This window comes from Amblyomma americanum, chromosome 6 (assembly GCF_052857255.1).
Source record: "Amblyomma americanum isolate KBUSLIRL-KWMA chromosome 6, ASM5285725v1, whole genome shotgun sequence".
In the NCBI taxonomy this organism is placed as follows: domain Eukaryota; kingdom Metazoa; phylum Arthropoda; class Arachnida; order Ixodida; family Ixodidae; genus Amblyomma; species Amblyomma americanum.
In genome coordinates this window covers 113,564,087-113,579,811 of record NC_135502.1, presented here as the reverse complement: position 1 = coordinate 113,579,811, position 15,725 = coordinate 113,564,087, and the positions used below count along the sequence as shown (strand labels likewise).

At 46.4% G+C, this 15,725-nt stretch overlaps 1 protein-coding gene across 1 annotated transcript in view; it reads right to left on the bottom strand.

Annotated features, from left to right (window-relative positions):
- The window catches only part of LOC144094019 (uncharacterized), a 34,705-nt gene that overhangs the window by 4,434 nt on the left and 14,546 nt on the right, over window positions 1-15,725 (bottom strand). Inside the window, exons 5-10 of the mRNA XM_077627860.1 lie at window positions 14,941-15,156; window positions 14,561-14,661; window positions 12,008-12,141; window positions 6,835-7,702; window positions 4,751-4,915; window positions 1,082-1,219 (exon numbers count right to left, since the gene is read on the bottom strand). Of these exons, the coding sequence (XP_077483986.1) occupies window positions 1,082-1,219; window positions 4,751-4,915; window positions 6,835-7,702; window positions 12,008-12,141; window positions 14,561-14,661; window positions 14,941-15,156 (1,622 nt within the window). The remainder of the gene's footprint in view (window positions 1-1,081; window positions 1,220-4,750; window positions 4,916-6,834; window positions 7,703-12,007; window positions 12,142-14,560; window positions 14,662-14,940; window positions 15,157-15,725) is intronic.

The window sequence follows — 15,725 nt, the reverse complement described above, 5'->3', positions numbered from 1 at the left end:
TAGCTATCGCTACAAAAGCCACGAAAACAAAACTACACTGTGGCAAACACCGTTTGGGCAGCGCTGTACGAGAAGCAGTTGCACGGGTTGGCTCCGAGGCATGTTTCTGTCATCCGAGTTTTCCGCGCCACCTGTAGCCTAAAAATGCAATTTCTAGGTTGGAACTGACGAGGATTGAGTGTTGTGTTTTATGGCACATAGGCAACTGAGGCCATCATGCGCCAAGAACATGATGAGGATTGAGTTGGATTAAAGCGGTCACCGCAAAAGTAGGGCAGAAGCATGCACACATGCCCAAACTTCACCCGCTCTCTTTGCTGCTGCCTCCCTTGCACCAAGTTTCAGGCTGACAGAGAGGCATTGCAGGGCACTTAGGACTTTCTGTGCATGTGAACGACCCCTAGAGATACAAACCCTAGCAAATTCCAGTATAACGAAAACAACAAGGAAATGGCAACCACCGACATACACTTTTCTTTCCTTTTTCATGCACGCTTTGAGGCTACATTTCCCAGCTGGTGCGCTTCTTTTACCGCCGCTCCTGTGACAAATGTTAACAGCAGGGTTCTACTCTACTGCTCTCGATAACTGGAAGGAGAACCTAAATTTATTCAAACTATGCAGCGTCTGACTTGAAGGCCATCTCTTAATACACTTGATGCTGACAGGACCAAAAGCATCGGCACAAATTAACGGCAGTTTACTGGTGTCGCAGTTACTGTCAAATGCTTTCTGCCTCTCCTGTTCACACCAGAGATGCAAAGAAAGCAAAGCATCAGTGAGGATGTGTGTTTATCTCTTCTGAAGCCCCAACATTTTAGCCCGGAATGTATAAACATTCCCAGGATAACACAAAGACAAGTGCTGTAGCATACAAAGCATCTCATACTTATCTTGGAAATCGAGACGCTGCACACTATTTCTTCTGGCAGCCTGTTACCAGCAAGACGCCATGAATCAATGGAAACTATACCTCCTGCACATACCTTTCACACAAGCAAGCCTGCTCGCACATTCGATCTGTCAGACAAAGTTTGTTGGCTGATCTGTTAGAAGTGCCCAGAACCTTATCGCAGCTCACCAGCAAAGAAGTCGCTGAAAGCGTCGTCAGAGATCTTGTTCAACACCTCAGTGAAGTCGTGCTCCTCAAGAAGTTTTGTTGCTTGATTTGCCAGCTCTGCAGCATCAAGTGGCAGCTCCAAAGACTTCTCTATTGTATCTGCAAGAAAAAGTGTCACACCATTTAAAATAAAGTAGCAGAGTTGAGCAGGGAAAGTTGATGCCTCTGTTTTCATGCCTGGTGCATCGTAGCCTTTATGGCTGCTGAACCATAAATGTCAAATTACTACTGCTACAAACTCTCAATTCCGAATAAAATTATATATTTTAGGGTTTAGTGTCGCAAAGCGATATGTAGGTGAGGAAGGATGCCGTAGTGGAGGGCTCTGGGTTAATATAGACCACTTGGGGCTCTTTCAACACACATTGACATCGCACAGGCACCGTTTGCATTTTCTCCTTCATTGAAATGCAGCCACCACAGCCTGGATCAACCTCGGATCGGGCAAAATGAATGGCAGCATCTACAGTTGAATCTCAGTGAAACGAACACAGTTGATAAGTACGAATTTCGCGATATGAATTCGTTACATTCCTTGGCCACAGTGCATTGTGTATAATGTGTAAAATTCGTTGGAGGCACTTACATATCTCTTAACTGCGGGAAGACTTAAGCTGTTTGCAACTCATTGCACCGATTTGAATTTGAGCGGTGACGTCACGCTGCACATGCGCAGTCGTTGCTTAGCGGCGGATCACAGCACCCGCCACAGTGGGCAGTTTGCACACAGTCCAATTGCCAGGCTGTGATCACGTGACGTAGGATGTAACAGACGGACAAGGTCGTGTGACCTGAAATGTAACGGATGGACGCGAGTATGAGCCATTAAAGGCTATGGCCTTAATATTCCTTGCTCTCTCCCGTACCACTACAGATGATACGAACGTGCGAGCCGCAACCTCACCCTCGAGCGCTAAATGCTGCTCGTAAATCACTGAAATCGTAAGGTATACACACAGTGAGGTGCAGTCCGCACCCTGCACATCGGCTCATCACGACCGCTAATCGTACGTTACAAACCACGGAGCAGCAAGCAGCGGTGCGTGGCCCGTACATCGCCGACGTTGTGATTCTAATTGTGCAGGACACGCCGCGAGCAGTGAGCAACAGTTTGCGGGCATGTCCGCGGTGGGTAACATTAGGGCCAGGGCAGGCTTGCAATCGCCACTCACGCTGTACATACCGTGAGTAGAGAGCTGTGGCCACACTGCCATGAATAAATCCTGTCAGCAGTGAACAGATCTGTGTTTGAATGCATTTTCCATGCTTCTGCATATGAATTTTGTTTTTGGATGATACAAAATTTTGGATCATACGAATTTTTTCGTGAACCCATGAGATTCGTATCACTGAAATTACACTGAAGTTTCAAAGGGGCCCTGCATCCTAAGTGTGGTCTTTCTGGGTTCCTTGCGAGCATGCTTAGTTATATCAGCAAGATAAGAAAAAGTTTTCTTTCAGTTTCCGACTTCCCAACTTCAAAACACATTACCTTAAAGGTGCTCGAAACGCCTTCTGAGGAGAGTATATCAATTTGCTCGATCATTGCATTGTGTTGTCATGAACACTTGAGCCAAATACGGTATAAAGGTGTGTAAAGGCCACACCTTTTGTTCCAGATTGGAGGGCCAATTTTCGGGGTGCGGCCAATCGGCAATGTGCGGGAAAAAAGTTTTTTTAAAAGTAAGAACACACCAATCAGGGAATGAGCAGCATTTACTCTACGTTCAATCGTCACTCGTGGGGTCTTCCAACTCCGAGCTGGTGCTGTGCTCTGGTGCAAGTTCATCCCACAAGAAGTCATGCAGCATGGCAGCTGTTAACGCGTAGCCATTGTTCCGCACTTCCATCACATAGCAGAGCAGCTCTTCTTCCAGTTGGGCAAACTTGCACGGCTTGCCGCGGAAAGCACGCTTTTTGCAGCTTGCGTTCCTCAATGCATCCCTTTGGATGCACCACCACACCACCGTCGGGCGCACTTCTCGGCCGTGTCGAATTTCCTGCCCGCTGCACGCTTGCCTTGTTCATGAGCAAACTCCCAGTCGTGTAGCTATTAAGGTGATTGCCCGTCGTGCTAAAACTGCAACGCTCGGCAGCAGCACATGAAAGCCACAACTATGCTACCACAACTCCCGTGCCTTTGACAGCCACTAAAAGCTAGAACTGGTGATACTGATGCCGATATGGATAGCGAGAGCTCGCGGCGGAAGAAAAAGCTGACAATGATGATGATGAGCCGCAACACCAGGCGCCATCTGTGGGCAGTCCCTGGAAGCTCCTGTGCGCGTGCGCAGTGTGGTGTGATCAAGCGCACCATAGATCACAGCCGGAGCTGATTGCGGAGGCCACGGCGTGTGCCGCCCCAACACAGATCTTTATTTTTTTTAAATTTCCTTAGGGAAAACAGGGTGCAGCCCTTACAGGCTTTCAAATGGTAATATACTGCAGAGAACGCACTATCATGAACAAAAGTTGGCGAGCCATTTCGGCGACTTTTTCATGCTCACACCCTCCTCCGTCGCTCCTGCCTATGTCAGTTCAGATATGGCTATTGGTTAGATTCTTGCAGACCTCAGGCAGCTACCATAACCGCAACCAGTAAGCCATGTAGCTAATATCAGCCTCCCTCATCTAAAATTTTCTTAATTTGCTGTTTCCATTTCAGCAGTCTTGTTCATATGTTTGATTTGTTGCTTATACAGTCTAACCCAAATTTAAAATTTGCAAAGTAACACAGTTTTTTGTTTCCCAATCTCTGCCTCATCAAAAGCCATGTATTTTTTTTTTTTTTTTCAAGTGATGCTATACCGCACTTTCAATTTAACAAGGTCCTCACACATTGCTTGACAAGATGATGAAAATGAATACTTCAGCCGAGGCAGACCACGATTTGCGTGCACCCTTTTATGCACAAATGTTGCCTGTGGGCTTCAATCAGTAGAGCAGAACAGGAGCAGAACATACCGCTGTGTTATAAGTCGCGTACATATGAAACCTGCGGTGGACGCGCTCCACTACCACCCATTTGTGTAGTGCGGTGAAGCCTGCCGCCTTTCATCACTGTGGGCATCAGTTGGTGATAGGGTTCAATATACCTAATCTTGTTTTTTTTTTTTTTTTGCAGGGGGAGGGGGCTCAGTTATTGCCGGCCGGAAAAGTTCAAAGCTTTTTTGGCTCTTTTTTCCGCTGGATGTGTCGCATCACCATTTCTGCGCGCCCGCTGGCAGGCACATTGTGGTTCGTATGTTTTTATCATTTGCCGAGGGTTGACAAATTGTTTGCATCACCCAAAGCCGTATTGTATAGCAATGATGCACTCTGGCTGAGGCATTTTAAAAATTCGTATAACAAAATATGGATCAACCATAATCATATCATGAGTTTCTGCTGTACGTGTATTTAGAAGGTGCCATCTACCAGGAGTGTTCAAGAATCTGTAACTTTGTTTGAACTACTGAAACATAGGAACTTCGAATTAACGAAATTCGCGATTTAACTAATCATTTGGCTGCAAGTATGACTGTTATATCGAGGTTCAACTGTAGTACATAACGCTAACATTGTCATCACTAAAATGTGGGAGGAATAAAAAAAAAGAAGAAAGACCTATATGCGTTTTCAATGACACACCTGGTGAGAACTGGTTCTCGAGATCGCTTGCCAGGTCGGGCTCTATCCTCTCAACCAGTTCCTTGGCCACAGTCTCGGTGCCGATGCCACCAGAGGTCACCACAGGTACATAGCTGTAGCTGTCAGCCATAGATGTTGCACTCAGCGCCCCAACGACTGTGGCAGCTGGAGGGAGCAATGAGCACCATGTGTGAACAGCAATATGGCTGCCAGCAAAAGAAGTATCTCCACTGCAGCCACCTCCCAGACATAAGCTTCGCATACTTCTGCGAGACACAACTGGTAGTCCCAAATCTTTGAGCCATGAGAATCAAGCAGCATCGACATGCTCTTACATCAATGTTCAAATTCTCTTTCAAGCCAGAGATGACATGCCTCATCCGCTGCTACTCCACTTATAGCACTCTCCTTTACATTGCAGTCTGATGCCTTTCAGGATGCATTACACCACTGTTTGAAGGATTTGAAGAAGGAGGTGCCCTTTCTTGACGTTTGAAGGACACCAGAGATTTTTTAACACATTATGAAAGTCAGTGGGGTTCCCAAGGCTACAATGGTTGAGAATGCCTGCTTTTACAAGGTCTTAGAAAATTTAATGAAGTCATAATTATGAAATACAAATACCTTTATTTCAAAATCAAGGATGTTAGGGAAAACCAGGGAACATGTATCTTTGCATACCGATTTCGAGTATGTCACTTAATTCTATGTAAAACAAGTCCTTGTTCACTTGCGTAACATTATGCAACTTTTTACAGAGATTGATTGACGAGGAAATGTTAATTGAAAATGATGGTGGCTGGAGCGCATGCAGGTGGGCCCACAGGCCAGGGCTCCAGAGGCTTCTGCCGACCTTCTGGCGACGACAGAGAGCACTGCCTGGTCATCCAGGGTTTTCAGGAAAATTTGTTGCAGGGAACTTGCTAAAATGCATGCCACTGGTTTCTCGACATTGAGGAATGCGATAAAGGTAAAATTATTACCCTGCCTATCATAGAAGTTGAGTTGTAGGGTTTTGAAGTTGCCACAGAAACAGGAAGAAAAATTTGTATTCCTGTTTCTGAAGTGGAACTTCAAAACCCTATATAACTCCCGCAGCAAACTACCTGTTTCTGAAGTGGAACTTCAAAACCTTATAACTCAACTTGTATAACTCCCGCAGCAAAATTTCTTGAAAGCTCACGGCTAAATGTTGCATACCATATTATATAGGTGCACAAGGACTTGTACATAAAATTAAATGAGATATTTGAAATCATCTCCCAAAAATACATGTTCCCTGAAGATTTCATAGTAGTGACTTCGTTAATAGCAGTTTTTTTTAAGACCCTCTTCCCCTTTAAGGACTATACACACCAAATTTATGCTTGCATGTTTCCTTCTTTCAAATGATGCGTCAGACATTAGAATACAAAAATCATCGCATAGTATTCGATTATTATTGCTAAAAAATTTGAACTGAATTTCTCGTTTCAGTTTGATCAACCGAACAACGGCTATTACCTGTAGTTTAAACTTAAGTCACGTGCGGCATGAAAAAACAAAAACAAAAAAAAACAGCGCTATAACTGCTGATATGTCATTTGCTGTCATTTCGGCTCTGAAGCAGGCTGGTTTAAAGTGTTGTAGTGAATTAAAACTGCATATCAGCTTTTATAATTTGCAGTGTGAACTACACATCACAGCCATCTTTCGGTTGATGGAACCGAATCCTAAACAGCATGAGTGAAGAAATTCAATTACAAATTATTTAGCGGTTGTAGGCAAATGCCACACGGTGACACATGTATTCTAAAGTCTAACGCATCATTTGAAAGAAGAAATACACAACTAAAATGAGGTGTTTATATTCCTTAAATGAGAATTTGCTGTGCCAATAACTGGGTGAACCATATTCAAGAGGCAATTAACAGTGCCCACTGTTCCAACTAGCACACCACGGAATTCCCAAAACAATGTAGCATTTCACAACATAATATTGACCGATTCAATAACCGAGCACGAAGCTGAAGCAGTTGCACCAAACATAACCCACCTTGAACATTTGAACAAAAATGACACAAGTGGCAAAGAGAGTAACGCACCGGGTGCCTCCATGGCCACCATTGTGGAATGTGGCACGGCCACTGTGGGCTGCGCCACCAGGTGTGGGTGGCTCACTGCAGGTCGGGCAACCATCGCCCCACTGGTCACCAAGTGCGAAGATGACTGGTGCGTGACAGCAGGCAGCACACCAGCTGGTGCATTTGCCAAGTGGTTTGCCGTGGCAGGGATGGCAGCCATTGGCAATGGGGGGTGGTGAACGGTCATTGCCCGGGCTGTCGTCAGGACGTGCGGTATCGCTGCCACTGCTGCTGCCACCGTGACAGGGGCGTGGCTAGTTGTTGCTGTTGACCTTGGCAGGGGATGACTCGTCAAGACTGGCATTGTGAGGGCTGAAGAGGAAGAGGAGGAGGGCAGCGAATGGTGCAGCTGCTGCTGCTGCTGGTGCACCATCGGGGGTGACTTGGGCTCCGTCTTGATGCGCACTGCCGTTGAGCACCCAACGGGCACCACTGTTTGCAGGAGGGGCTGTGGTGTGGTCACGGCAGCAGGCGATGTCAGAGCAGGGACTTGGCCAGAGGAGAGTGCTGCCCCCCCTGGAACGGCCACAAGGTTGCCCAGAAGACCAGATGATGAGTCACTGCCTCCGAGAAACGGGGGTGACCGAGAGGAGCACGGGGACGAGGAAGACGAAGAGGAGGCTGGCGACTGGACAAGAACCTCGAGCGGCACACATGATGAAAACGATGACGATGAAGGGGAATGAGGCGTTGGAGGTGGAGATGTCATGCCCAAAGGTACAGCCTTCTTCTTCTTGCCCCTCTTGGGCGGCCGCGTGAGCGCAGGCGGCTTGGACTTCTTGCGGGGCTTTTTGGGTTTGGGCTCAGACGCCATCTTGTTGTAGTTGTCCTGAAGAAAGCACGAAGACAAGAGGCCACAACAGCAGCCCCGTGTAGGCTATGAGAAAGAGCTACGAAGGTGGAACACTGTTGCCATTCCTTAGAAATGGCAGGACATACAAAAACTTGTCAAGGAGAGTTCGTTAAGCCAAACTTTCTCATTCTTTGCTCAATTCAGCAGAGAAGTGGTATGAACCATTTGCAAGTCCACGTCTTCCGACAAAATTATTCCTAAAGTAACTATGCATTCAACTCCTAATATCAGTGAAAACACTTCAGTGGCAAGAGGAGAAAATGTGCCCAGAAGTGTGCCACTCAGCATAAATGTGGATTACACACCTTGAAATAGTTTTCGACACAGTGTAAGCAGATATTGAGCAGTTATCATATGTTGCCACTTATCAGTAGACTATGAGGATGTTGCCCTCCCTCCCAAACTTGCAGCCTTCACTGTTCATAAAAATATTTTACGATTCCAAATTTAAGTTGAAACATACTGCCCTTCTTGCATGTGTGGTTGAGCACATAGCTCAAAGCAATACACGCATAACGATGTAGCTGCAAGGCAACCAATTAGAGACAAACAGGGATTGCAAGCGATAAATTTCACTCCACCCTGCCTTCCATACTCTTATGCAGCCCCGATGACTAGCAGAAAAGCAAACTGCTGACAGTCCTATAGTTTCGCATTCTGGCACAAAGCATGCTCAAAAGGTTAATGGAAGTTTGCTCATGTGCTGTCTACCACATGTAGAGGAAAGCAACTGCCAGTGCGAGTGAGCTAGATAAACAGAGCGCCATTTGAATTTTCGTCAGTGCAACAGGATGAAGTATCTTTTTTTTTACATATGCAGCTCCATGCATCCTGTCAGGAACAAGCATCAGCACAGGGTATGTACTGCTCATAGCTCAGCCAAACTGGGCCAAAACTACGTTAGATTGGCTTCGCAAATGTATCGCTCCCCAAACTTTAGAAGACTGTTTCAGGCAAAAAAATATAAATAAAAAATCAACTTATCATGGCAATACCGTATTTACTTGTATAATGAAGGCCCCTCTTTCTTTCGGAGCACAGTATGTTAATAACGATGCTAGCAGGTCCATTTTCTTAAATGCTGAAACACCCATGTAATAGTAAAGAGCCTCATCCGTTGAATGAATGTCAGGGCTACTACAGTGAAACGTCCTAAATCAACCCCCTTTATCAGACTGCCTAAGTGGTCCCGGCCAGCGTTCATGCAAGTTAATGGTGCCAGACACAGGTTAAATCGGAAACTGCTGGGCCCACACTGGTCAATTCGGAGGCACTCCCGACTGGAAGCCGTGTCGCTCTATGAACAACATAGCGAGCATGTTAATCTTCCATGCCATGTCAAATATGACGTCGGAGAGGCATCTGTGCCTCTTTTACCAGGCAATGGCTGCTGTGGCGACATTTGGAGGGCCCCAGCGATGAAAAATTGTGCGGCTGCATAGTTTCGGTTTCTCTTGAGAGTTTCCCTCTAGAGCGCGGTGATGGCACCCTGGCTGTGCCCCGGCCAACCAGATGAGTGTAGTTTTTGCAGTTTCGTATGCTGATTGGTGCATCACTGGCCTTCATTTTTTCTCACCAAAAGGTGTACCGCCGTTGCTGCGCAGACGTGTTTCTCTCTGTTCTGACTACATGATTTTGCAGTCATTTTATTGCGGCAAACTGGCACTTCCCAAGTGCTGTTTGCAGTTTGTGCGGTGGTGCACCTTCATGTGCAACGACACCGCTTCTGAGGAGGCTCCACTGCTACTGCATTGCACCATGATAGAGGCCACGGAGGCCTTCTGAGAGCGTACATGCAGTATGCATCTGACAGCATTAAAAAAAAAAAAAGTTTCTGTACGGTCGTTTCTGCACAATTTTCATCTCAAAAGCAGACAACAGCCACCCTGGTTTTTGGCAAATAAATTTACTACAATGCAGATTGCTTCTGACAATTTCAGGAGGGAAGTTGGGGGGGAGGGGGGCATTTGTTAATTTGGACATTTTTGCCCCATCCTTTGAAGTCCGAATTAATGAGGTTTTACTGTATAACCTCACCCTACAGAACATTTCAATAAGAATGTTCTGGGAGGAAATCCAAGAACCAGAAGAAATTATGCTTGATCACGAAAGGCTTCTCTGTTCGATCTGCCATACTGAGGATTGAAGCAACTAGTCGTGATTGGGCTTCGTGCTGAATGCTATCAGTTGCTGCAGGGAGAACTCTGAACGTGCTCTCTCTCGACAGAATTATGGGCCGCTAGGCGAGTTATACGTACAGAGTTAAGACAAAATTTGTTTATGCTCTTGAGCACAAAAACCATGCTGAAGAGTGTGTTTTGCTTTTATTTGGAAGATAAGTCGTACTGAGTGAAGCATTTATTCCATCAACCTGGTTTTGTCAGAGTTTTTACCACTTGTAATGACACCCCTAAAATTATCGAACTTTTTGGGGACAAAAAGTGCATTCATTTTGCGAGTAAATACGCTATACAGTACATTCAAAATCAAAACGACCAATGAAAGTTCACAATAATCTCAAACAGTCTACAACAATCCTGGAATGACATGACTTTCTCCAAGTCACCTACAGAACCCTTCACAGTAGTACTGTTCTGCACGAGAGCCGTACACAGTAAAAGCTCATTAATTCAAACTCCTTGGGGATGCCGACCAGCTCAAATTAACCAAAGTTCGAACTAAAAAAAGTGAACAGAGTATGCCGTACTCTGCTATTGGAAAGCAATCAGGTAGAGAAATTGCCCTATTTTATTGTTCTAAAATATTCCGTTACCACCTGCTTTTTTTCCCCAGAAGGCAACAACCGACACCTGTTCTAAAGCCCGAACTTATTGCAAAACCTGTACTTCACCTTGACAACAGAAAAAGAGGTGGGCAGAGTTCAGCATGTCTGAACTTGCACAACGGAGGGCCGCAGCGGAGTCTCGAAACGTATGCAACCCACCTGTGAGTCCGAGGTCCAAAGGCTGGAAAATCGAGCACTGTGTAGCTGTCCCGCGGATGGCACTTTTTTGCAACCTCTGAAACTCGTAAATTCATACTTGCGAGTCACGGAGTTTGCATGACCGTTCAGGTCAAAAGCGAAAGTCATCAGAACAGTCTCGCTTACATGGCCTGATATTCCAGCCTTCCGACCCCAAGTCACAAACTGCCAAACCAATCAGCATGCTTTTCGGCGATGTCCTCTTTCAACAACACATCGGCATCAACTTCACGCATGGTTTCTGTCTCCTCTTGAAGTGTTTTGTAGCAGTAACTAGTGCAAACAGACATTTCTGAATCATCACACCGAGGTACACCGCATTAAGCTGACCACTATGTATATAGTTAATCACATGGAACGTGATGCAAAGGGCGCTGGAAAACCGAGAGAAGCGTAGCAAACATCAGCGAGAACTCCAAATCATTTTTTCGCAGAAGTCGCGGTTCCCTGCATGACCACATGGTTTCAAGTTTAGAGTGGTGAGGCCGAATCCACGAGACGGTTCGCTTCCCAACCAGCAGCCACACCGTGCGGCACCAAGTGCGATTGGCCGCATTCGTCATCGCCGGCATCATGACAATCGGAGGTCCCCTGTTGCTGGGTCAAAAAATATCCTGCAGTAACTGTAGCTGTCAGCCACACATTCGCCAGTTCTCCAAACACAGATGCGCACCGCTTTCAAATGCCAATTGGCGCCTTGCTGGTCACTTATTTTTCATTTTTAAAAGCAGTCTCGCCTTTCCAGCTTCAAAGTATGTTGCCCTCGCTTACGCCCATATTGTTCTTCCAGCACGTCAAAACTCTGCACCCATCCTCATAAGGTTTCACCACATTTTTGGAATGTTACCTTTCTTTCTGGGGGTGGGGGGGTGGGGGGGGGTTATAAACCAAACTTTGGATAATCTGGCCATTTCCTCCAATCTCTTGAAATATGAACTAATGAGGGTTTGCTAGCGATTGCATTATCTTTTAATAGCCAGTCATGTGTCATTTGACAGATTTCATTTTGTTACTCGTGACGTGGTGTTGAGTCAGTCTAGCTTTGTTTATTTCAGCTGCAAATATCATTCACTATTTAAAAATAAATAATGCAACAAAATTTACCTGTTTATTCTTCTCTGAAATATTTTCATACTGAACAGATAGTCAAAGCCATTTTTCTTAGATTTATATTCGATTCACACTAAAAACAATATACAAACACCCTAACACTACATGTAGCATGTAGGTAGAGGTGCAGCACTGTGATGTGTTATGAACAGGCAGATTCCTGGCAAGACTGAGGAGGAACCGCTCACCCTCTTCTTGGCGTGCTCCGGGCAGAGGGGCAGCTCGTGGCACATGTCAAACACTGGGACGCAGCACTGCGTGTTGTCTGCAAACTTGGCGGTGCAGTGCTCAAACAGGAGTTGGTCTACGTTGTACATTATGTCTATGAGCAATGACAGTCAAGGAAAAGGCAAATAGCACATCAGACAAAGAAGAGACTTCTTTAATAGCACTACCATCTCTACCCTACATTTTACAATACAGTCGAGCCCACTTATAACGTCCGCAAATGTAACGAATGCTCACTTATTACGAAAGAGTGCGGTACTACAGTCAAAACATGCATTAGGGAAATGGCGACTCGTCTCAGATACGATGAACAACAATGGCCACACCACCAAGAGGCACTGTAAAGTTGACCCCCCCCCCCCCATCCTCCCCTTCAGAGTTCGAAGTTGAACTCGAAGAGTGTCTCTCCTCCCCCCCCACGACACCGCCTGGGAAGAACAAGTCGATCCCCTCCACCCCCCCCCCCCATCCCAAAAAAATAAAAAGGCAGCATTGCAACAATAAGTAAGCACCATCCAAGTGTGCACATCGATGGCCTACAAATTCAATTGTTGCCTACATGTTCACTGGCTGTGCAGAGCATCCTAAGCGGAAGCAGAAGCATGCAGGGTGTGAGATAGGGGCAGCATCGAAAGTGAAGCTACTGCGCGTGTTCATGGATCAACTAACATCAACGATTTGAGAAGTTTGAACGTCTTGCTGGCCATGTGGTATGTGTCTTCTGTCCAGTCAGGTCCACCTTTTGTGCTGCTGCCACGTGCAGTCACGCCAGGTTGTGAAGAGTGCATATGATACACACTGTGCCACAAGCGTTGCGCTATTTTCATCGCTGCATGGGCCCACGAACGACAGATGTAGGTGTCATAAACACACATGATCAGACGCTTGCAGATTTGTGGCGACAAGCCGTTGGTGTGTAGCTGGCCAGATGTTTCTTCGGATTACTACGTTCTTGCGAATGACACTGCAGAGCTGTGCACATGCTGTGACGAAGCCCTTGCATGTCAAGTACGAGCACTCCCTACCGCTAGGAATCTGATATGGCTGACCTGCCACCAGCTACTGTGTTCACTGCAACTACGATTAGTTATGTCCTGTCCCCAAAGCTGATCGACTGTTGCCAGCAGGGTCTCGGCAAGGAGAACATGACCGCCCTGGAGAGCCTGGAAAGCGCCGCCGTAGGGTCTGCTTTCAAAAAGAAGACGTGCATGTAACAGTATTTAAAGAAATAAACACCACTTTTGGCGGACTTGATATTTATGGCCGCAACACAGAATGTCCACTTAGTACAAACATCGGATACAACGAACAAAACCTGCCTGATTGTCAGGTTCGTTCAGTCGATCGTCAGTCAGCAAGCTCAACTGTGCTGTAACATGTGGAGCCTCCATTTATTACAAGGTGAAAAGAAGTAGCGACAAGAATGTAGGGCAAGCGAAGCAGTTCGAAGTAATGCATTCCATTTGACAGCACGAGTTCCAGGAAAAAAATTCTAGTGGTGCGAAAAACTATAACTGTTTCCTGCGTTTCATTAGCAAGCAACAATATTAGGTTGTATTTGAGCCAGAATCATGCTTTCATATCCACAATATATCACATCACCGAACCAGACCGCGCAACACAGCCAAATATCATGTGAGTGACGTGTGCATGTGCGCTGCAATTCATGCCCTGTGCTGCTCTACATGCACTGCAGAAAGAGAGAACCGAGTTTGTTTCTCTGGGCAACGACAGTTGAAAATACAGGGGGAGCGAACCCATGGGAAGAAGCAACTATATAGGGTAGAAGTGAACGGAAGCGAGCGCCTCCGACAGCACCTCCACCCCTGTGTCATCTGCCCACAACACGGGTGGCGACGACTACGCCGCAGAGGACTCTGCAGCTGTCGCAGTTTCAAAACAATTGCACGCATTTCTTTTTGGGCCATCCCGACAGCAATGAAGAGCGTGCCATTAACTCGAGTAGCAACATGAGCAACACATCCAAGCCAGTCCATCTGACAAGACTCCGTTCATGATTCCCTGTAAATCCAAGATTGTGCCTTTCATGGTGCTGAAGAGCTGGCCGCTTGCGACAGCGATGTATGCTCGCATCCACGTTAGGTCACAAGACACAAACTTTTTGTCAAAGGAACGACTTCCAGTATTGCTGGCACCAATTTTAGTCTAAAAAATTGAACTTCTGAACTCCAAAGTGCAAAATATCATTGGTGAATATACATATGTACATGTTCTTGTGAGACGCATTATGGTTGGTCAACAAAGCCCAAAATATCACGTATCTGTATTATTGGAGTCTGAAAGATCGGTGAGCTACTGTAGACAATTTTTCTTATCAGTGCACAGACTTCACTTCCACGAAAGGAGAAAATGGTTTTCAAACAATAAGAAACTTCATATTAGGTGCTCGACAAGCCATCAAAAGTCTGCAACAGTCAAGCAGAGAAGGAGGATTTGTTTCTGCTCTGCCCCCCCTTTTCCGATGTGCCCTTTGTTTTCCAAAGAAAGGATACGCTTTGTACAGTGCCTCGTGTAAGGAAGAGCAGGCTGTGTGCAGAACACACTTTCATCCCGGTAGCAGCAGGTACGTTTCTCCACAGCAGCAGGCTTCGGCCTGCAATAGAGAGACACAGGGTCCAATCAAACTGACTCCTCAAACACACAACTCAAGAAGCGCCTCCTTCTCTGTCCGCTGCCGTAACAGGAAGCGTCTGCAACACTCTTCCAGGTTGGATCTGGAAAAACCATGGCCTCCCTAGGCCCCCAAAGTGAAACTGAGAAGCTGAAAAGCACATGCAGTCATAGCAATCATTTTAGTTTCACACGTTCGGAGGAGGGAGAACTAGCAGCTATTTTGGAGGGTGATGATCTAGCACACATGCGGTGTGCTAACCTTGTGCTGGCGGCGCTGTTCCCCATGAGGACCTGGGCTGCAGCATCGGGGCAAAGTTTGGCTGCGCGCGCCAGATGCCGGACCAAGGCATCTTGCCTCTCCAGGGAGGGTCGTGCTGCTGCCTGCCTTTTGCACAGCACCTCGTAGCGCTTGCGCAGCTCTGCCCGCAGTCGGCTGATGCGGAGGGAGCGCACGCTTCGCACCGTTGACGCATCACTGCACAACACACACACGCATGCACATCCGCACAGGTCAAGCGCCAGTCTTGGCAGGTCCACATCGCAGCACAAAGTAATCGCAGACATGAAATCAAGTCGTCTTCCTTTTTGAGAGGAAACTGGTCGAGAGGCCCCGTAGCCCTACTTCTCACATAAGAGCTTGAAAGAAATTTCATTAATTACCATGTGGTTCCATCACCCCGTTTACAGCAGCTGTGTAGCTTCATTGCCAGCACTTTCCACACTGCTATTCTTTCATATGCGCACTTTTAGAGGCACAGCAGTAAAAAAGAACTCCCTTCAACCTGCAGATGAGGTACCATAGGTAGCACCAGGCATCGGGATCTTTATACTTTAGGCCTGCGAAATCAGTACTGATTTTAAATTATAGCACACTTCATATCGGAAGCCAAACACATACACAGCTGCCAAAAAATTGAAATGCGATATGAGTGCACTGCATTCAGTATATTCCACATCTCAGTGTACAGGCCCCAAGAGACAGTGGAATCAAGTAACCCAAGCAATCTTGTAGCTCCATTCTATTTTGTTCTAACCCCACAAGGT